At 39.1% G+C, this 21,344-nt stretch overlaps 2 protein-coding genes across 7 annotated transcripts in view; both read left to right on the top strand.

The window, feature by feature from the left end:
* Positions 1 to 5,027, top strand: part of ARNT (aryl hydrocarbon receptor nuclear translocator) — a 62,610-nt gene extending 57,583 nt beyond the window's left edge. For 3 of the 5 annotated variants that reach the window (XM_030846401.2, XM_060299820.1, XM_030846399.3), the window contains 3 exons: positions 1,016 to 1,178; positions 2,015 to 2,181; positions 2,951 to 5,027. In XM_030846401.2, the coding sequence (XP_030702261.2) occupies positions 1,016 to 1,178; positions 2,015 to 2,181; positions 2,951 to 3,040 (420 nt within the window). In that variant the 3' untranslated portion in view covers positions 3,041 to 5,027. The remainder of the gene's footprint in view (positions 1 to 1,015; positions 1,179 to 2,014; positions 2,182 to 2,950) is intronic. The other 2 variants (XM_060299805.1, XM_030846402.2) reach the window with 1 other exon arrangement.
* Positions 5,028 to 5,152: 125 nt separating this feature from the next.
* On the top strand, positions 5,153 to 17,357 carry CTSK (cathepsin K). 2 transcript variants are annotated; one of them, XM_030846405.3, is made up of 8 exons: positions 5,153 to 6,483; positions 8,051 to 8,174; positions 8,659 to 8,781; positions 8,867 to 9,019; positions 10,498 to 10,716; positions 14,088 to 14,253; positions 14,518 to 14,623; positions 16,519 to 17,357. In XM_030846405.3, exons 2-8 carry the CDS (start codon positions 8,052 to 8,054, stop codon positions 16,616 to 16,618), a joined length of 990 nt encoding a protein of 329 aa, XP_030702265.1. In that variant the 5' UTR covers positions 5,153 to 6,483; position 8,051; the 3' UTR covers positions 16,619 to 17,357. The 2 variants fall into 2 exon arrangements, with proteins under 2 accessions (XP_030702265.1, XP_030702263.1); XM_030846403.3 differs by lacking the exon at positions 5,153 to 6,483 and having other exon boundaries at positions 6,848 to 8,174; positions 16,519 to 17,356.
* Positions 17,358 to 21,344: the final 3,987 nt, after the last annotated feature.

Raw genomic sequence — 21,344 nt, forward strand, 5'->3', positions numbered from 1 at the left:
TTTATCTTTATTGGGAGCAGCTAGATAATTAAAAACCATAGATAATATAAACATCTCAGAGTCCATGGTTTTCACATTCACCTTAAATCAAAAATTGCTCACAAACATCTTGAACAGGTTTCAGTTTCAGATTTGTTTTGGAGTAAATTCTGAGAAGTTTCCACTTTGGTTAGGGCTACAAAATACAGGGACGAAGGAGAAAATTAATCACTAATTTATACACAGTGATATCTATTTACCAAAATAAAAAAAATTGTGTTGAAAAATCTTCATATAGTATATATGTGTATATATAAAATATATGTTAAAGCTAAAGCTAATGTCCTGTCATATGTTGATATATACTTATATTGCTAAGTAATATCTTAAATAAAAAAGCCAAAACCAGAAGTAAGCTCCAGAATTGTTATATGCAGTATGACCTCATTGTATAAAAAATGCATAGGAAAATAAAAACTGGAAGAAGTTATCCAAAAATGTTAACCATGGGTCTTTGGTGGTAGAATTATGGATGATTATTTCCTTTTTATTTTCCTTCCTTTTGAAAATATCCCACAGTACATATGCATTAATATTGTAGTGAGAAAAATGTTTAGTTTCCAAAAACAAAAATCATTAGGAACAAATAAATGTGGTACAGACTAAATAAAATGATACAAAGTGTTTTTTCTCTATATATAATGCTATACTATTATTAATACCTCTAGTTTTTGTATAACTTTACAGTTTATAAAATGCTTTTGGTTAAGTCATTTTCGTTTAATTCTCACAACTCTAAATAAACGTGTACTGTTACTAATCCCATAGTTCTTTGTTTTTTGCAATTTATCACGTGTCTAAAAATAGTGTCAAGGGAGATTGGGAGTTAATTGGAAGAAATATACAATGGCATATAAGTAATGAGCTTGGCTCAGAAGAATCCAGTGATTGACAGAGGTAACATTAACTCTCACAGGAATGGCCTGTGCAATAATATTAATGTTCCATTTGTTCTCTACCCCTTTCTTTCTTTTAGCAGGTGGCTACCCAGGCTACAGCCAAGACTCGTTCTTCCCAATTTGGTGTAGGCAACTTTCAGACTCCATCCTCCTTCAGCCCCATGTCCCTCCCTGGAGCTTCCACTGCATCACCTGGTGCCGCTGCCTACCCAAGTCTCACCAATCGTGGATCCAACTTTGGTGAGTTCAGACTAGAAGGAGAAATATCACACCACTAAAGTGAAAGGATTTTGGGCTTCCCTGGTGGCGCAGTGGTTAAGAGTCCCCCTGCCAATGCAGGGGACACGGGTTCCAGCCCTGGTCTGGGAAGATCCCACGTACCGCGGAGCAACTAAGCCCGTGCACCACAAGTGCTGAGCCTGCGCTCTAGAGCCCAGGAGCCACAACTACTGAGCCCACGTGCCACAACTACTGAAACCTGCGCGCCTAGAGCCCGCAAGCCACAACTATTGAGCCTGCGTGCTTAGAGCCTGTGCTGCACAGCAAAGAGAAGCCACTGCAATGAGAAGCCCGCGCACCACAAGGAAGAGTAGCCCCCGCTCGTCGCAACTGGAGAAAGCCCGCATGCAGCAATGAAGACCCAGTGCAGCCAAAAATAAATAAATAAAATAAATAAATTTATTTTAAAAAAAAGAGAGAGAAAGAATTTCGTAGTTAAAATTGCTTGCTTTTGTCACGGCTGTACTGACCTAACAAGGTGACAGTCCATTTGGAATATAAAACATACCCACATGAAAAAGACTTTAGCACATATAACAGAAAGCATGTAAAGTATTATAAATTTAATAATATGCAAGTATAGTGTGAATGAGCAAAGGACTCTTTGGAAAGGGTACCTAGAGAAGAAAAATGAATCTGAGACCAGGGTTTGAAATAGAAGAGGCATTGATTTGCAGAAAGAAGGGCAGAAAGTGTCTAGGTAAAATTAATTATTTGCATGTGATAATATGCTAGTTTCTCCTCTCTAGTGGAGTTAGCAGATTGAAGTTGTTTATTCTTCCTTGCTGTATTTTTAGCTCCTGAGACTGGACAGACTGCAGGACAATTCCAGACACGGACAGCAGAGGGTGTGGGTGTCTGGCCACAGTGGCAGGGCCAGCAGCCTCATCATCGTTCAAGTTCTAATGAGCAACATGTTCAACAGCCATCAGCACAGCAACCTGGCCAGCCAGAGGTCTTCCAGGTGAGAGGGTGAACAGACTTCAGAAAACCAGAAACTGGGAGAGAGTCAGGGAGGAGAGACAGAGAAGAAAGCATGCATGGATTCAGGTGTTTGATTGAGGTTAGTAAGAAGAGAAGAAAAGAGTCAAGACATATAGGAATAGATGTCATTAATTGAAAAGATTGTGAAGTTAGTGTGCTGCACAGCCTTTGACTAGACCATCGTTAGTGATGTGAAGCGCCATGTGAAGACATCAAAAAAAGTAATTTTGGCCCATTCACGGAGAACCGTGTGCCCGCTTGATAGTACTTTAGGTATAAAAATACTGAATACAGCTCTAAAGGTCTATTTACATACATCCTGAGGGGACTGCAAGAGTCAGTGGAGTAATCTCAGGTGGGACAAAGGAGGAGCTTAGTTTAAAACACAGGTCGAAAGAAGGCAAAACAAGGTTTTGGTGGAAAACATAATAGGATAAGAGATATTCCATATGTATCCACAGGGGGGTTTTATGAAATGTGACAAACAGATTTTTCTCCTTTTGAAAATACTGAGGTCTAGAAAAGAGGGAAAATGTGGAACTGTAGGAGGAAGACAGAGAAGGAACTAGGAAAAAAGGTTGTCATCTAAAGGAGTCATTGTTGCTGGGAGTAAGGAAGGCTAAGAGAACTCAGCACAGCAGAAACTCTCTGGGGCCAGAGATGACAGTTCAGGGGAATGTTGGGAGGCAGCTTGATAAATGTAAAGGGTCAAGGTGTGTGACCCAAACTTATTCTTTTTCACTTATTAGGAGATGCTGTCCATGCTGGGAGACCAGAGCAACAGTTACAACAATGAAGAATTTCCTGATCTAACTATGTTTCCCTCCTTTTCAGAATAGAACTATTGGGGTGAGGATAAGGGGTGGGGGAGAAAAAAAAGATCACCATTTGTTTTTAAAAAGCAAATCTTACTATAAACAGAATAAAAGTTCCTCTCCCTTCCCTTCCCTCACCCCTGATGTATACCCCCTTTTCCTTCTGACCTTTCCCTTGTCTTCCTTGTTTCTCTCTGAGATAACATTTATAGAAGAAATGGAGTTGAATCCTCAAGGCTTTGGGGACCCTTTGAAAAATTGAGACTGGATAAGGTTAAGAATGCCTTTCCTTATGTCTCCTGACCAGAAATTTTGTGCAGAGATGATTTGTGCTGGGTCAAGGAGCAGGTTAGAGAACCTGGCATCCACTATTTGTCTTGGATACTATGGCTTATTTCTGGAAAGAAATTCTCAATAAGGTGGAGGAGGGGAGAAATGTCCTCATGTTTGAGGACCATGAAGCATGGTAGGTATACATGGGGCTTTAGGAAGTGAGCATAGGCTCTTTCTGCTGCCTGTGAGCAATTCCTCTGGAAAGAAACATGAGTAAGGAAGTGTGAGAGAGAGAGGGAAAGAGAGAGAGAGAGAGAGAGAGAGAGTGTGTGTGTGTGTGTGTGTGTGCGTGCATGCATGCATGCATGTGCACATGTGTGTGCATGAGCACGTGCACGTTTGTTTCTGTGTTTCTTTCTCCCTGTTGGGGAGTTATGCAAAATTTGTCCCAGATTTTGTCTTTCTTTGTGTTTTTTAAAGAGTCCTAAGGAGTTAACTCTTCCAGGTATTTTCCACTTAGTATTGCAGCCAAAGAGTATTTAAATAAATGTCTTTGCTGCACTTATATCTATGCCCAGCCAATAGGCAACTATAAGCAAGTATATAAAGTCTTCTATTGAAATCGTTGGTTTCTCATCGAACACATATAGTGATAAAGATGGGTCATTCCTGCTTTTGGTGCTCTCACCTTATATGGAAGATCTGTAAACATTACAGAAGTAGGCTGGCAAGATAAACACTTTTAGAAACCCCCTACTTGGCCATAATGATAATGCTGCATTTTTCTGTCAGAATCACATATGATGTGTGTTCTGTAGAGGTTATATATGCATGGAAACTCAACTTCTTGGATTAGCAGTCCCAGTGAAAATCCTCACTGGTGGAGTTTAAGCCAAATACCAAGCCTTCTTGCAAAGTAACCTCTTTCATCCCATTCTCAAAGTATCCAGTCTGAAAGAAACGGAGATTTAGGTCTCTTCTGGGCCTATAGTTCTTTCCTCTTTGCTCCCTTTCCAATCTTGAGATTGGATTTTGCTTTATAGTACAAGTGTAATAAATCCATGTGATAGATGGGACCTGGACTCCCATCCCGACAGGGTCACTTAGCAATTAACTATAGCCATATAAACGCGGATACAGGTTACGACTCTCACTCTTTCCCTTCCTCAGGTAACAGCCATGTGTATCGGCCTTTTTTTGTTTATTTGTTTGGCTCAGGCCAGTATCTTAAGTGCAAGATTGAATAAGGAGAAGACATACTAAATGTAGCCATAGGGGACTGAGGAACATAGGTGGCCTTGGAGAGGCTGAAAGAATGTCATTAGGTTTCCCTCCCTTTTGTCTCCAATCTGGTGCCAGGTAGTGGAATGGAAAAGGAGACAGTTTATTTTTTTATTCTATGTGCACACATACAATATACATATATATTTATATCACAGTTTAAGAAACCAAAAAGTTGAGTTTCCAATGAAATCCTTGTTTTTTAATAATCAGCTGTTTTTAAATGTGATCAGGACTATAATATTGTACAGTTATTATAGGGCTTCTGGGGAAGGGGAGGGGCGGGAGAAGATGCTCTGGGGGTTTTGTTTCTGCTTTTCCTTCAGGGTTTTATTTTTGATTTTTTTTTCCTTGTTGGCCATTTCTGTACTGCTGGCATCTGTGCTGAGCCTTACAGTGGCAAAAATAATGACATGTAGCAAAGATTTTAAAACAAAATATTTTTTCCTTTTGTAAACTTTCCTGTGTTGTGTGATCTTGATTGCGGCTTTATTATTCCTTCCCAGCTCATAAACAACAAACACCCACAACTAGTTGAATCCATAGCTTGCGCTTCAAATATACAAACATAAAAGCACAGTATGTCTATAATTTCAGGAATCAGAAATCATAGGGCTCTGATCACTCAGCGTTCCTTGGTTGTCCTCCTGATCTTGACTCATTCTGAGTAAAATCATCAGAAACATCTGACCATGGGATGGGGGTGGGGGATTGCCCAAGTCCTTGGGAGAGGGGGAAAGTTGGGACTTGAGACCAATAGGGCACTTCTGGATTTAAAGGTATTAAGAATGGGGAAATTTAAACTATTCAGGTCTAGACCTAGTTTCCCTCTAGGACAGTGTGTTTCATTAGGAAATTTAAAAAACCCATAAGCATAAGCCTGTGTTCTTGAGGGTCTATGTGTGTAATCCAGCTAGAAACTGACTCTAGATCCCATGTGTTATCCTTTTTGTTCCCAGGACCCCTTTTCCTCTTCGCACACATCTGTTTATGGAAGAAAATGTTTGGGGTTGTGGTTTAGGGACTGAACTAGATTCTTATGATCTGTCACATGCCTGGATGTTGAGGGAAGCATTTGGTGAAGCTCATATGACTGGACCTGGATTGGGGATTTTAATAATTGAGACAGATAATGTTCATCATCCTACCATCTGAGAGTTGTAGCAACAAAGAAGTCACATGTGAATTTGTCAGTGCTTATGGCATTGATTCAAGTGCTGTCATAAATAACCAGGAATACTGTTTCTGGTTACTTTTAGAACTGGTTTCATCTGGACTTTTCTTGATGTATCCTTCCTCAGCAAAACCATGTTAGTCTGGGGAAGATATTCCCCTGCCTGGAAGCAATGACAACTTTTAGTCAACAAGTTTATAAAATACAAATGATTTTGGAGCCTGTGACTTCCCTTACATACTTTTTTCTAGCCTTTTGTGTTCATTTCCTCATCCCTCATGTGAGGGTCAGACATATTGGAAAACTGAGGTTTCAAAGTTGGAGAGATGAATAATAACAGGAAAGGGACTGGAAAGTTGTAATCCCCCAGTGTAATAATATTTTGTCCACGAAAGAGAAGGTAAGCCGCAACTTGGATAATATGTATTGAGGTATTTTTTTTGTCTGCTCTCAAAGGCAGGCAGCCACGTGAAACTAAATACCTAACTCTCTGCCCTGGCACACATGCTCCACATGCGCACACAGAAACGATGCAGATCTGCTGCCTCCTTCCCTCCTCCCTAATCCCCCTCTCTCAGCATTTCTATCTCCACTGCCCTCCCCATCCAAATTTTCCAGCCAACAGCTACAGTTGACTTCCGCAATCCTGGTGGAATAAATCCAGCACCCCTAGTCATCCGCCCACATTATCCACACTTCTCTGCTGAGACGAGCCCAGAGAACAGATCCCCATCAGCAGGTAACATTTTCAACTTCCTAGATCTTTTAGCTTCTCATTCCTTTCAGTTCTCCATTTTAAGGAATATTAGGAACGTAGTGACTTGGGGATCAAAATGAACTTTATAGGCTTTGCAGATGAAAACAGTGATGCCCTTCTTAGGTTATTTCCTGGCTAAGTAAAATTTGCCTGGAAATCTTTAGGACTCCTTTTACGGTTTGTTTGTATGTATACATGGTTATTAGTGAAAGCAAAGAATATAGGGCATCCTTTACCCATCCCTCAAGGAGTGACCTCTCAGGGTTGGTTTTTTTTTGGGGGGGGGAGGTGCGGGGGTGGGTGGGCAGGTACCATAAGGGTTAACTTACTAGCAGGGGGGAGGAGTGGTGCAGGGAGGTGGTAGCTCAGTAAGGTCTTCCTGCTGTTTGAGACATCCCAAAGCCCTTAACATTCCAGATATTAAACGTCCTCCTGGACATTTTGCCAGTTTGCAAAGATTACACAAAAATGGACTATAAATTCAAAATTTATGCAAGCTGTGTGGCTTGATGCAGACTAACTTGCTCTTAAAATGGAGGACATGAAATTAGCAAGACACTGCGAGAAGTGAATGAAGCTAGAGTAAACTTCTGAAAAGCTGTGTATCTAATAATCACAGAACATTGCTTTTCTGTCTTACATTCTTCTAACAAACTTTGGTTCTGAGGCTTTTTGTCCTGTGAGGCAGTCACAGAGGTTTTGTGGGCTTTTTGGTCAGAAAAAAAGAAATTTTCCTGCCCACAGCAGCTGGTTGAGATTAGGACAGTTTCCTGCCTGAGGAAGGAACAGGAAGAGAAAGGAGGAAGAAATGCATAAGACGACTGAGGAGACAGTAAACATCTCATAGTTTGAGAACAGGAAATGCTGTGAGCTTTTCCCTTGTCTTCTCCTAGCAAGATCAGAAGTATCAGAATTTAGGCAAGGAACAAAAGAATGCCTTGAAGAAATAATCAGGAAGCAAAACTTAGCTGAAAATCTCTCCTTTGTGTATTCTCCGACCCCACTCATCCCACCCTGCACTTACCTTGTCTATCTCCTCCAAGTCTGCTGGGGACACTGGAGCAGACAGGTGTTGTCCCATCCTGATTGTCCATTTTCTATCCCATTGCTGGTTATCTGTGCAAGTGTATCTGTGTGCATGTGTGTGTGTGTGTTGAATCTCCCTAGGTCAAAATACTTGTAACCAGATGTATCAGCGTCCCACCCAAATCCAGAACCCTCCTGACTATCACTGTTTTTATCATATGGAAGTCATCCTCAATCTCTGTCTACCTTCCTTGTAAAGCCTAGTTTTCCTCTGCCTCGTGGTCCAGAGGAAGGCGTTCTTAACTTCGGATTCATGAACCCCCCAGAATAATTGTGTGCGCATTCATTTTTCTGGGACTAAAGTGGGTTGAAAATTTTTATTAGCTTGTCGTGGGAGTCTATGAATCCCAAAGGTTAAGAACCACCTGTCTGAGAATATGGTTCCAGCTATTTCCTCATCCCAAGCCAGGTTAGGAACCTCTGGGCAAATAGAAGAGTGTCCCCTAATTATCCCCTTCTCCAGGATGTGGGGGCTCAAGGTTCTACTACTGCTGCCTGTGGTGAGCCTTGCTCTGTACCCCGAGGAGATGCTGAACACCCAGTGGGAGCTATGGAAGAAGACCTACAGAAAGCAGTATAACAGCAAGGTGCCTGGGAACCTGGAGGGGAACATGGTGGGAGGGTTGGAACCTGAGACATCTAATCCTAGCTTCCAGACTCCCTTCTTCAACCCCAATACTTTAACCACTACAACCAAGCAAACCTGCCCCTGGTCCCTAACTGTTAACATATACTTTCCATTACTACTCCTCAATTCACCCTCCATCAAGTCCTGTCCTTCCTTTTCTTCATAACTGTCGTATATTTCTCTTTTGGGAAACCTTCTCAGATTAATGCTATTAATCCGTAAGCAATTATTTTCCTATATGTCTCTCCAGAGCTTTGCATTCTATTATTTGTTTTATATATTTCTTTTGCATGCTCTTAATAATCCCATGGTCAGTTCCCCAACTAGACTGTAAACCCTCTATGACTGTAAATTTAATCTCTTCTAGAAACCGCCACAGTATTATGTAGATAACTTTGTACACAGGACACAGTCTATGCCAATACTGACTATGCTCTGTTTAGGTGGATGAAGTCTCTCGGCGTTTAGTTTGGGAAAAAAACCTGAAGCATATTTCCATCCATAATCTCGAGGCCTCTCTTGGTGTCCATACATATGAACTGGCCATGAACCATTTGGGGGATATGGTGAGTTGATCCTTAGCTCCTGGTCTACCTTCCCTGTTTGTCTTGGTTCCCTGCTTATGCCTGGCCTCTTTCTTCTTTGTCCCAGACCAGTGAAGAAGTGGTTCAGAAGATGACTGGACTCAAAATACCCCCCTCTCATTCCCGCAGTAATGACACCCTCTATATCCCAGACTGGGAAGGCAGCCCAGACTCTATTGATTATCGGAAGAAGGGATATGTTACTCCTGTCAAAAACCAGGTACCCTCCTTCCTCTTGGGTGTGGGTATGGAAACTGGCATGACCTCTCTGTTCTTCTGCTTCTTTGTTCTTAAGGTAGGAGGGCATCAGAAAAAGAGGGCAAAGAATTAAGTTACCTCTCCCCCTGCTAAGAGAATAAAGTCTATTCTGTTATTTAACTCATCATCTGTTTTTGTAGATTTAGGTTATTTCTGTTTTTTCTTTTCTACAAAGTGTTGCTGTAAGCACCTGTGTGCATATATTTTTGTGAATATATACAAATATTTATGCAAAACAAATCCCAAAATTGGAATCAGTAGGTCACAGAATCCTTTCCAAAAAAGTTTGTATGATCTTACATTCTTACCAGCATGAGAATGTAAGTTTTCCCACAACCTTAACAAGGCTGATTTTATCCACCAGATAAACACTTGATTTAACATTCATTCAACAAACACTTTTTTTCAGAACCTACCAGATATAGTGCTAGGCAGTAGAGATTCAAGATGACTAAGACATAACCTGTGTCCTCAAGAAATCCCCAGTTTTAAAAAATAGAACAGGAAAGAAAGAAAAACGTATAATCTAGCTGAACAAACACTAATAATAATAGCTAGCACTTTTTGAGAGATTATTATTATTACACATAATAATTCATCCTTTACATGAATTAACTTTTTAAATTCTCATAATTCCATTAAGTATATTATAATTATCCACAATTTACACATAAAGAAAGTGAGGTACAGAGAGGTTTAGTAATTTACCCAAGGTTACACATCTAGTGTGTTGCAAAACCAGTACAGATGGTCCCCAACTTCTGATGGTTCACCTTATGATTTTTTGACTTGATGATGGTGTGAAAGTGATAGGCATTCCATAGAAACTGTACTTCAAATTTTGAATTTTGATCTTTTCCCAGGCTAGGATATGTGGTACGAAACCTTTTCTTGATCTTGGCCTGTGGTAGAGAGCCGCTGCTCCCAGTCAGCCACATGATCACGAGGGTAAACAACCAATACACTTACAACCAGTCTGTTTTTCACTTTCAGTACAGTATTCAATAAATTATGTGAGATATGCAACACTTTAATATAAAATAGGCTTTGTGTTAGATAGTTTTACCCAACTGAAGGCTAACGTAAGTGTACTGAGCACATTTACGGTAGGCTAGGCTAAGTTTTGATGTTCAGTAGGTTAGGGGTATTAAATGCATTTTCGACTTACTATATTTTCAATTTATGATGGATTCATTGGAGGAAGAGCTGTATTCTGCTTTACTACAGCTAATGGTAACAATAGTAACAACAGTTATCAATAGCAACAATAGCAATAGAACACTGTAACAAAGGTTAAATGAAGGGAAATAGGAAGACTTCACAGCAAAGGGGACAGGTGCTGGAATTTATAAAACATATGGAATTTCATCAGGCAGGTAGAAGGAAGAAACAGAAAGTGTGAACAGCAATGACTGGTAGTTTCTCTGTTATGCCTCTCAGGGTCAGTGTGGTTCCTGTTGGGCTTTTAGCTCTGTGGGTGCCCTGGAGGGCCAACTCAAGAAGAAAACTGGCAAACTCTTAAATCTGAGTCCACAGAACCTGGTGGACTGTGTGTCTGAGAATGATGGCTGTGGAGGGGGCTACATGACCAATGCCTTCCAGTATGTGCAGAAGAACCGGGGCATTGACTCTGAAGATGCCTACCCGTATGTTGGACAGGTGAGACTGTCCCATGCAGTCATACAGCTCTGTAATGGCTCCTCCTTCCCCAGCATGACATTTTGTACTGGAAACAAGTCCAGAAATCTTGTTTTCTGTTACCCTATCCAGCCTTCTTGATGGGATAATTTCCCACAGAGGCCAAGAAGATTCCCACAGTCTGGGAGAATTTGGGGAGCTTAGGCTACCATGGTTCCTATCTGCCTCTCTGCCCTGAAGAAAAAACAGAGGACAGGTTATCCCATAGATCTCTGAGTCAGTCTCTGTAACTCTGCTCAATTCCTCCACTCCCATCACAAGTCTCCAGGCCCACCATGCTAATTTCATGAATCACTTGGCCTTATTTTGTATGATCTCAGTGTGGGTTTGGGGAACATTTAAGCAAATTATGTAAGTTAACATGCTAACATGTATAAAATGAGGGAAAAAGCAAGTTGCTTCATATTTACTGCAGTTTTAGAGATTAACTCACTTCCTCCTATAAGGTCCTTTAGTAATAGGAAGATCTTTCTTATCTAAAAGGAAGAAGATCTGAGGGCTTTTTATATACTTGGGGTTGATAGATAATATAATATGGGGCCTTTGCAATAAGAGCCTTTGAAGCAGGGATAACAAGGCTGAGTAATACAAATGATGGCTACCATACGCTAAGCCATGTACTTAGTGCATGCTCTCATTTAATCCTCATAAAAGCCCTGTAAGTTACCCTTATCCTCACTTTATAGGTGAGGACATTGACACTTAAGGAGATAAAATAGCATATTCAAACTCACACCTCTAGTTATGTAGCAGAGCCAAGATCTATCTATTGGATCTGTTTATCTGCTGCAAACATTCCCGGGCACGTCTTCTATGCACATGTACAAGAATTTCTTTACCAGAATATAATATCTAGTAACAGAATTGTCTGAGTCTTGGGGTATGTGCATCTTCCTCTTTACTAGATAATGTCAAATTATTTACCAAAGTGTTTGGAAAAATTTGTATTTCCCACCTGCACAGTATAAGAAATCCTATTGATTCATCTCTTCATTGGTATGCTTATCTGGCCATTTGCATTTCTTCTTCAGTGAATTGACTGTTTATATCTTTTCCCATCTTTAGGTTGTGTTCTCCTTTTTACTGATTTTTAGGAATTTTAAAAAGATATTTGGATACTAATACTATGTGTATTGTGAGTCTATTTTTCTTTTCATTCTCTTTATGATGTCTTTCAATCCAGAAAAGTTTTTAATTTTAGTGGAGAAAAATTATTAATTTTTTTCCTTTGCAATTTGTGCCTTTAAAAAATCCAGTAAAAACGAGTTTTATTTATTCATGTTTAGTCATCTGAAATGGTATCTCCTGCAACAAAAATGCTCATTAATGTAAATGACTGAACAGATCCATTTTACTGGATACTCAGCAACCTACATAGTAATGTCACTTCAGCACATCATCGTGACATTGGCCACATCAAAACTACTTCATTTCGTAAATGTCATGCCATTAGTATTCCATGTTATGGTTTTTTTAGCTGTCAGGTAAATAAGTCAGAGAAGTTGGAGGTTGTGTGTGGAAAGCTTTTTCTTTACTCTGTGTACAGTTCTCAGAACTGCTGTGTCCCCAGTCCATATCTGACCCTGGGGCTGCTGCCATAAGGCGCAGCACACTGAAGCTGTCCTACAAGGTTAGCTTTTGAATTCTGAGTACATCAGGCCAGTCAGTGAGATAACCTGGGCGTGGTAAAATATTCTTTTTTAAACTGTCAAATATTCTCCTGACAACTTTTTGTTGTCACTTGACATCAAAAAAATTAAACAAATCCTAACAGTGTATACAAAAAAACAGATTCATGTTTATAACTTTTTTTGTATTGATTAATCCAGGCAACCAATTTAAAGGGTTGTCTAACTATATTAAAAACATAACTTAAATATTATTAGAGCTAGTAGTTGATCACTTATCCATTGACAGCTTGCATCATTTATTCAGTACTATATTAACCAGTTTGTTGAGAGACAGTTTAACTAATAACTCAGAAACTCTGAATAATTTAAAGGAAAATTACATAACATTTGAAACCCTATTTTGGAATAGAAGGAGCAATTGACTTATAATCTCTGTTCTCCTACCCCCTCAGATGATCTCGTCAGCATTTTAGAGAAATGTGCAATGATTTTGGTCTCGTAATCAATTAAAATGAAGAATTAGCCATATAAAACATGTGTTCCATTTTTAACATTCTGAATCTTGGACAACTGTTCTCTTTTTTACTTTACAGTTTTTAGAAGCAGTTATTGTCCAAAACTGAAAGAACATCTTATATGAACGTGTAAATGAATGGAAGGAGGTAAAGAAAAACAAAATTTAAAAAAAGAAGAGATCTGATAGGGCAGCAGCCAGATAATACAGTAATTTAAGTTCCCTCCAGCCATAATACAGGTTATTTTTAAAGTATCATCACGTGGTATCCTTCCAAATCCATTCCCTAGATATTTTATTTTACTTGTAGATCTATGCAATATTTGGCGCTAGGAGGCATCAAGGGTTTGGATCATATGGCAGATAAAGGAATCTTGAGAAATTATTAAGACAGGAGACTACTGTAATCTTAGAATATCATGTCAACTGCTGCCATTATTGTTAATATTTAGACAATGTATTCTTGTAGATGCAACTTCAGGGTTTTGAAGGGGTAGTCTGTAGGAAAATGAACTGCCAAAAAGAATACACCACCTTGATGTGGGTTCCCATTATATTCCATAATTGTGGCTTGACAATGAAACATATCATCGTTAACTAGACCTGCAAAACATAACTTTGGAAATTCACAAGCTGAATTGCTAAGTTCCTTATTAATTTGTTTTAGTGTCATGTTATGTGCTTTTATCTCATGAGAGCACAAGGGTCCAGCCAGAACTCTTTGCCTGCTATATGTGCATGGGGCCAAGGTCCTCCCTCTAGCTGGGTCTTGGCCTTGGCCTCCTCCCCACACAGCAGCTGCTGCCTCCCTGCCTACCGAGGATCACACATACTACATTGCCGGAAGATGATTTGTGCTTTTAAAAAAATCTTATTTCAGAAATCTTTCTCTACCCTGAGGTAGAAATAAAAAATATTCTCTTTTTTAAGTTTTACAGTTTCCTTTCACATTTATGTTTTAAAACCACCTGGAGCTGATTTTTGTGTACGGTACAAGGTATCCACTTTTCATATTCTTTTCTTTATAGTTTCTAAAATGGTGAGGAGAGAACAGACCCTTTCTAGAGACTCTAGTCTGCTGCCCCTGTTAGTGCACTGACATCACCCAAAACATTGGCAGAATTCCTCACTCACTGATTCACTGCCTGTTGCTTAGTCCTAGTCCTATTTCAACCTGTTTTTTCCAGGATGAAAGTTGTATGTACAACCCAACAGGCAAGGCAGCTAAGTGCAGAGGGTACAGAGAGATCCCTGAGGGAAATGAAAAAGCCCTGAAGAGGGCAGTGGCCCGAGTGGGACCCGTCTCTGTGGCCATTGATGCAAGCCTGACCTCCTTCCAGTTTTACAGAAAAGGTAAGGCACTGTTCCTATGGGGCACAATCAACCTTCTCTTATGACGTGGGCTGGGCAGCTTCTTGAAGGGTACTGAGCATTTTCAGTACTTGTTTCCATAAAGACTGAGTCTGCCAGGGAGAAACAGCTGCCGCAGCACAGAGCATCTCTTTTGTAAGCCCTCCTGACTGGAATGGGATTCTACAGAGGGTCTCCTAGAGTGGGAGACCTCACAGGGCGACCCTTGGATTGCAGGAAGCTTCACCTTGACAGTTTGTTTCCTAGGTGTGTATTACGATGAAAACTGCAATAGTGATAATCTGAACCATGCAGTTTTGGCAGTGGGATACGGGATCCAGAAGGGAAACAAGCACTGGATAATTAAAAACAGGTAATGATGGGAACACTACATGTCATCCTCTTAACACTCACCCTCAACTCCAACTTCCCAATATTCCTTTCTTTCTCTTAAATCAAGAGAAAGTTTTCTCAGATGTTTCAATTCTACCTTCCCAATCAGAGGCTATTAATTCTAACATTTAATGACCAGACAAGAGTACTAAAGGTATGTGTTGGGCAGCTGCTATATGTTCAAGGTACTTAGTCACATACACAAACACATGAGCAGATGTCTGTCTTCAGTGACCTCATTGCCCCCTAAGAAAGACAGACCTAGCTAAATGAGAACATAAAGTAGCACCAAGAACCAGCAGGAGCTTTGGAATTATATTTTTTTCTTTCTTTTCTCTCTAATGTGATTGATTTTTTAGAGAGGTTTCCATCATCAGTCTGTCTATAAGCACTAGGGTACAGTATAAACAAAGTAACAGTTTAGTATCCTCTTGTGCAGCTTTTTGCCCTTCCAGCTACACTTAGGATAGACATGTATAAGAACTGGCCAAAGATTTTGAAGTCTGTGAAGAGAAATGCTTTTCAGAAAGTGGATATGAGCAACAACAACAAAAATTAGTGTTTCCCTCTCTATTATTGGGAACAAATAAAACTACACGTTATTAGTAGTTGGCTCCCCATTTCTCTTTAGCCCCTTGTGACTTTGTAGGGGCGCAGATTTAGGGTCGTTATTCTTTTTCTTTCCGCATTGGTCAACACCAGCCTAGCAGTAGCCCTGATTAAATTTTCTGTCCTTGGTGCCCTCCAAAGAGCAGGGGTCCTAGACTCTGGGGAGTGCACAGGCCAATGCAGTAGTATAACCAAGTTGGATGTGCTGCCTGGAGGGCTGGCAGGATAGAATGTAAGGCTGGGAGTTGCTTCAAACCTGAAGCAACTTTTTATATCACAGTCCCAATTAAGAGTGAACCTGAGCACCTTTCTAAGAGGATGTTCCTTCTCCCACAGCTTCTGTCTTGTGTTCTCCCTTTCTTGACTCCCAGCGCAAGCACTTACCCTTTCCTTTCTTGATCAACTGCCAAGAGAGCTGGGAAGAATAAAGGACACACCTAGGCAGGATCAGGATCATTGGGGACCTCTGGAGAAGGGAACAGCGGGCTTAAGTAAAATGTACCGGGTAACTGGTGAATTTTCTGGTTGGGGAAAAAGGACAAAAAACTCATGAAAACAATTTAGGAAGATGTATAGACCAATCTTCCCTCTCTCTGCCTGTCTCTGTCTCTGTCTTTGTCTACCTGTATCTAATCTTCCAGTCTCTCCACTTGACTCCTTAGCAATCTCATCAATTCTCATAGTTTCATTCATTTCTTCTATGAAACCAAGATCACCAACTTCAGCCTCTCTTGCCTCTTTCTTATGCTCTAGACTCACGTTTTCAAGATTAGTCTTCATAAAACACAAGTTGAATGATTTTACTCTCCCAATCAGAAAACTTCAGTGTCTCCTCTACTATCATGGGCCAGAGAGTCAAACTCTTTAGCCTGGCAATAAAGATCACTCAACCTGATCTCCCGCTACACCCTGTCAAGCACCCTGTTTTTCAGCTACATGATCCTAACACATGTCGCATGCTTTCCTGCCTCTGTTACTCATTTCACACTCCCCTGCTGGCTTCCATTTCCACAGGTCCAAATTCTATCCGCCTTTGGGCTCAGCTCAAATGCCACCTTTTTCTTAAGCCCTTTTTGATCCCCTTGGTCAGAAGCAATTTCTCCTATAGCAATATGCCTCCATTTCTTGACTTTAAACTGTTTAAAGGTAAAAACTGTCTTATTCATTTTTGTAAAACATCAGTACCTATACTCAGGTACAATACTCAGTAAATATTTTATTGAATAAACTGAGGGTACTAAGTATTTTCCTTGCTTGGTCCTACAGCTGGGGAGAAAACTGGGGGAACAAAGGCTATATCCTCATGGCCCGGAATAAGAACAACGCTTGTGGCATTGCCAACCTGGCCAGCTTCCCCAAGATGTGACTTCAGCCAGGCAACCCCATCCTGCTCTTCCATTCCTTCCACAATGGTGCAACATACTGATATACCTTGGAAGGGAATTGGTGTGCCTTTCTTGAAGAAGATGTAATGATACAGAGATTGTCTGTTCAGTTTCCATGTTTGTTTGTGCTTCAAGTGACACTCCTACTACGTTTCTTCTCTCCACCCAAGGTCTTTATTTTTTCATTAGAAATAGGAAATTTCCCTAACAGGTATGCATTCTTAGGCTAAGAGATGTGACCACAACCTGCCCTGACTGTGTTGTCCTGGGGCCAATGCTGTGTAAATAGAGGCTAGAGATCTTCAGCTAGGCTAGATTCTCATTCACAGGGACTAGTTAGCTTTAACCACTCTAGAGGACTAAGGTGACCTGACTTCTCAGTCTCCACATTTACTTCTATATCTTCAAGGTAGAAATTCCACCCCATTAATAAATCTATTCATAAATCTTTGGTACAAGGTTACATGATACAACAAATGTGTTTTGTTTTTCCTTCTTTGCATTTATAAAGTAAACTGTATTTATCGCTTATCTCTAATTTAATAAATAGCTATTTAGTAAACGTTGATTTTGTGTCAGATACCATGCTAGGTGCTGGAGACAAAAAGATGAACAAAACATATTCCTTATATGTGATGTGTTCACAATTTGTCTGGAGATTCTGCTGCATAAACAATTTGTCCTAATTCATTTATTTGTTCATTCCTTCAACATTTTTATTATTTTTTTAATAGATCTTTATTGGAGTATAATTGCTTCACAATACTGTGTTAGTTTCTGTTGTACAACAAAGTGAATCAGCCATATGCATACATATATCCCCATATCCCCTCCCTCTTGAGCCTCCCTCCCATCCTCCCTATCCCACCCCTCTAGGTCACTGCAAAGCACCGAGCTGATCTCCCTGTGCTATGCTGCTGCTTCCCACTAGCTAACTATTTTACATTTGGTAGTGTATATATGTAGATGCTACTCTCACTTCACCCCAGCTTCCCCCTCTCCCGCTGTGTCCTCAAGTCCATTCTCTATGTCTACGTTTTTATTCCTGCCCTGCAGTTTCATCAGTGAGATGAACATTTTTTTTTTTTAGATTCCATATATATGTGTTAGCATATGGTATTTGTTTTTCTCTTTCTGACTTCACTCTGTCTGACAGACTCTAGGTCCATCCACCTCACTACAAATAACCCAATTTCATTTCTTTCTATGGCTGAGTAATATTCCATTGTATATATGTGCCACTTCTTTATCCATTCATCTGTTGATGGACATTTACAACCAACATTTTTAAAGTGCTTACTCAGTATTAAGAATTGTACTAAGAGACTGGTTCAAGATGGTGGAGTAGAAGGACGTGCGCTCACTCCCTCTTGCGAGAGCACCGGAATCACAACTAACTGCTGAACAATCATCGACAGGAAGACAGTGGAACTCACCAAAAAAGATACCCCACATCCAAAGACAAAGGAGAAGCCGCAATGAGACGGTATCAAGAGCTGCACTGGGGTCTAAAGATTCTTCTCAACCACTCCTGTTCCTTTTCCCATTACCCTTCAGAAGCACTGACCCTCAGTAATTGTCTTACACTTCTAATTCCCTCTTGGTGTCTGCTTCTTGGAGGACCTGAACAGGCATAGCCTATAAATAACAGAAGACTAGTATCTAGAACGTATATGTAAAAACAAACAAACTACAGATTGATGAGATAAAAACAAATAATAGAAAATTAGGCAAAAGACACAAACAGGCAATCCACAGAAGAAATCTAAAAAGCCAATGAATACAGGAAAAGATGCCTGATCTCATAGAGAAAGCCAGGGCGTTGCAACAAAAACCCAAAGCAGCTAAACAAACAAATAAATAAATAAATATATTTAAAAACAAAAAAAGATGAAGTACTTACCCATCTTTAGAGACATTCCCACATGTGCATAAGGAGACACACAGAAGAATGCATTGCAGAATTATTTGAAAGAGGAAAAGAACCTAGAACAATCTAAATGTACAGCAAGAGAAAAATGGATGAATATATTGTGAAACAGATATGCTACGGAATATCATACAGCTGTGAAAACAAATAAGCCACAGCAAAAATTTCCACGTGGAATGGAAGTGAAAAACTGACTTTTGGCTGTGAAAAGTCCTAATAATGTATACTTTATTTATCTTGAAAAGTTAAAAAAAAAGAAATTAAAAAAAACAAAAAGACTTGTTTATCCTCTAGTCTACAGGAAGTAAGTTGACAAGTACTTTTGATATGATTTGTCTTGGCCACACTAGCTGCTGAAGGAGACTAATTATGATTTTGTAAATCTTTCATCTATTAAAAACAGAAAAATGTAAAAAAAAAAGAATTATACTAAGTTTCAGGGATTAAATGGATATAAAAGTATTTCAATATTTAATTCTATCTGTATGGGGACCAGATTAAGTGACACATGAACCTATGTCTTGAAAAATATCTTAATGCCCTTTCTGAGGTTCTGGAACCTAAAATTTTGCTATCACCAAAAGAGGAGATTGAAACTCTTTATAATGATTCCCGAGCAGTATCAATTCTAAAAGAACTTAGCTGGCTAATAATAAATCAGCACAACTGGTTTTGCCATTTTTCGCAGAACGTTTATTGAGCATCTGTTATTACCACTAGAAAGAGTTCACATTTATTGAATGCTTACCATGTGTCAGGAGCTACTTTATTTCTTGCTGTGCAAAAATTATTTATTTTTGTGTGTCAGTATTTATTACCATGTGGTAAGCAGTGTATTTAAAGCTACCAGGATGAAACAAATTAGTAAGACATGGCCCTGACTTCTATGAATGTTATAGACTAGTGACAGGCATATAAACAACTGATATCAATATTATTAATAATATCAACCATAATAAAATAAACATGAATTATGGAAGCTCAGGAATGAGTCATTCTTAATCGATTTTAGATGTGGTTTCATTGAAAACAGCTTTGAAAAACCTCAGTGAGCAGAGAAGATTAGGGTTTGGAGTGGATGAGGGATTGGAGAGATTTGGGTTGGGGGTGAGGAGTAGGGTTAGAGGAGGGAGGGCGGCGTATCAGGCTGAAGGATCTGGGTGAGCAAAGGCACCAAGAAAGCTGTGTGTGTGAATGGTAAGAGCTGCAGTGGCTCTAAATATAGGGTGCACATTCATATACATGGTAGACTGAGGACAGAAAGTAGGTTGGAGGTGAGTCCTGGAAGGCCTTGAAAGCCTCTCATGTCCCTAGAAGTTCATATTTTATTTTATAGACACTCAGGCATTTAGTGGGCATCAAATATTTTTTAGTAGGAGAAAGACACTATCAGATCTATATTTTAGCAGTATTCCTCTGGCAGTGGTGTAAAGAACAAATAACAGATGAAGAACAAAATGGAGATGCAAGAAATTGGAAAATCAACATTTAGGAGACACTGCACATACTCTATTTCTTCTCAAAGAAAGAATACTTAATGGAAGAATGACTCCTGAACTTTTTTGAAGCTTGGGTATGGGTTTGGCAGATTGGGAGCTGTAAAATGGCATTCAGACACAAAGAACAGTATACTGAAATGTATAGGCATGAGAGACCACATTCGATAATCTGCAAGTAGTTTTTGTTGAGCTTTGTAAAGACCAAAGACAAGCTTGAGAGATGTCTGACTTCCAACTAGGCAAATTTACACATTTCTATTATTTTGATTTCTTTCTTTTTGTCTTTCTGCCTAAAGAACATCCCTTAGAACTTCCTTTTGTATGGGTATGTGGGCAACAAATTTATTTCATTCCTGTATGTATTTGGGTTTATTTCTAGATTTTCTATTCTGGTACATCAATATGTATATCTATCCTTGGCCAGTATCACACATTTATAATGTTTTAATATCTAGTCAGGTTAGTCTTCCCCTTATTACTCTCTTTTTTTAGATTTTTTTCCTGAAGATTCTTGCTTTTTATTTTTTCCATGTGATCTATTGAATTAGCTTGTCAAGTTGTCTAAAATTCTGCTGGTATTTTTATTTGGATGACATTAAATTTATATCTCTAATTAGGGAAAATTGACCTCTTTATACTATTGAACCTTTCTATCTAAGAATAAGAGGTGCCTTTATATTTTGTCAAGTATTCTTTTGTGCCCTTCTTATAGATATTGCCCATTTCTTGCTAACCTCTTTTCTAGGGAGTTTATCTTTTATTTTTGCAGTTTAAATGGGGTCTTTTCCAATATAATTTTTAATTGGATGTATATTTGAAAGCTATTGATTTCTATTATATTAGTTTTTGTACTCAGCTACCTTACCTTGAATTCTCTTTTGGTTTATACATTTTTCAGTTGATTCTTTTGATTTTTTTTTTTTTGAGTATGTAAGCATATCATCCACAGAGGTAAATTTTACCATTTTCTTTCTCATTTTTACCTCTAATTTCTTTCTTGTCTGTTTGCATTATGTAATATCTCCAAATGATGCTAAGTGATAGAATTGATAGGTCTTGACTTAGAAATATGATTATTTTTATAGATGCATGAAATTCCCTTATAAAAATGTATATAATTTATTTAATTAAACTCCAGTAAATGAACATCTATATTGTTTCCAGTGTTCTCAGTTACAAATTATACTGTAATTAATGATTGATATTTTGACACAAAGAAGTTTTAAAATTACTGTAAATCAAATCTGTTATTACATATTTCTTTCATAATAACAACAT

This window comes from Globicephala melas, chromosome 1, assembly GCF_963455315.2.
Source record: "Globicephala melas chromosome 1, mGloMel1.2, whole genome shotgun sequence".
Taxonomy (NCBI): Eukaryota; Metazoa; Chordata; class Mammalia; order Artiodactyla; family Delphinidae; genus Globicephala; species Globicephala melas.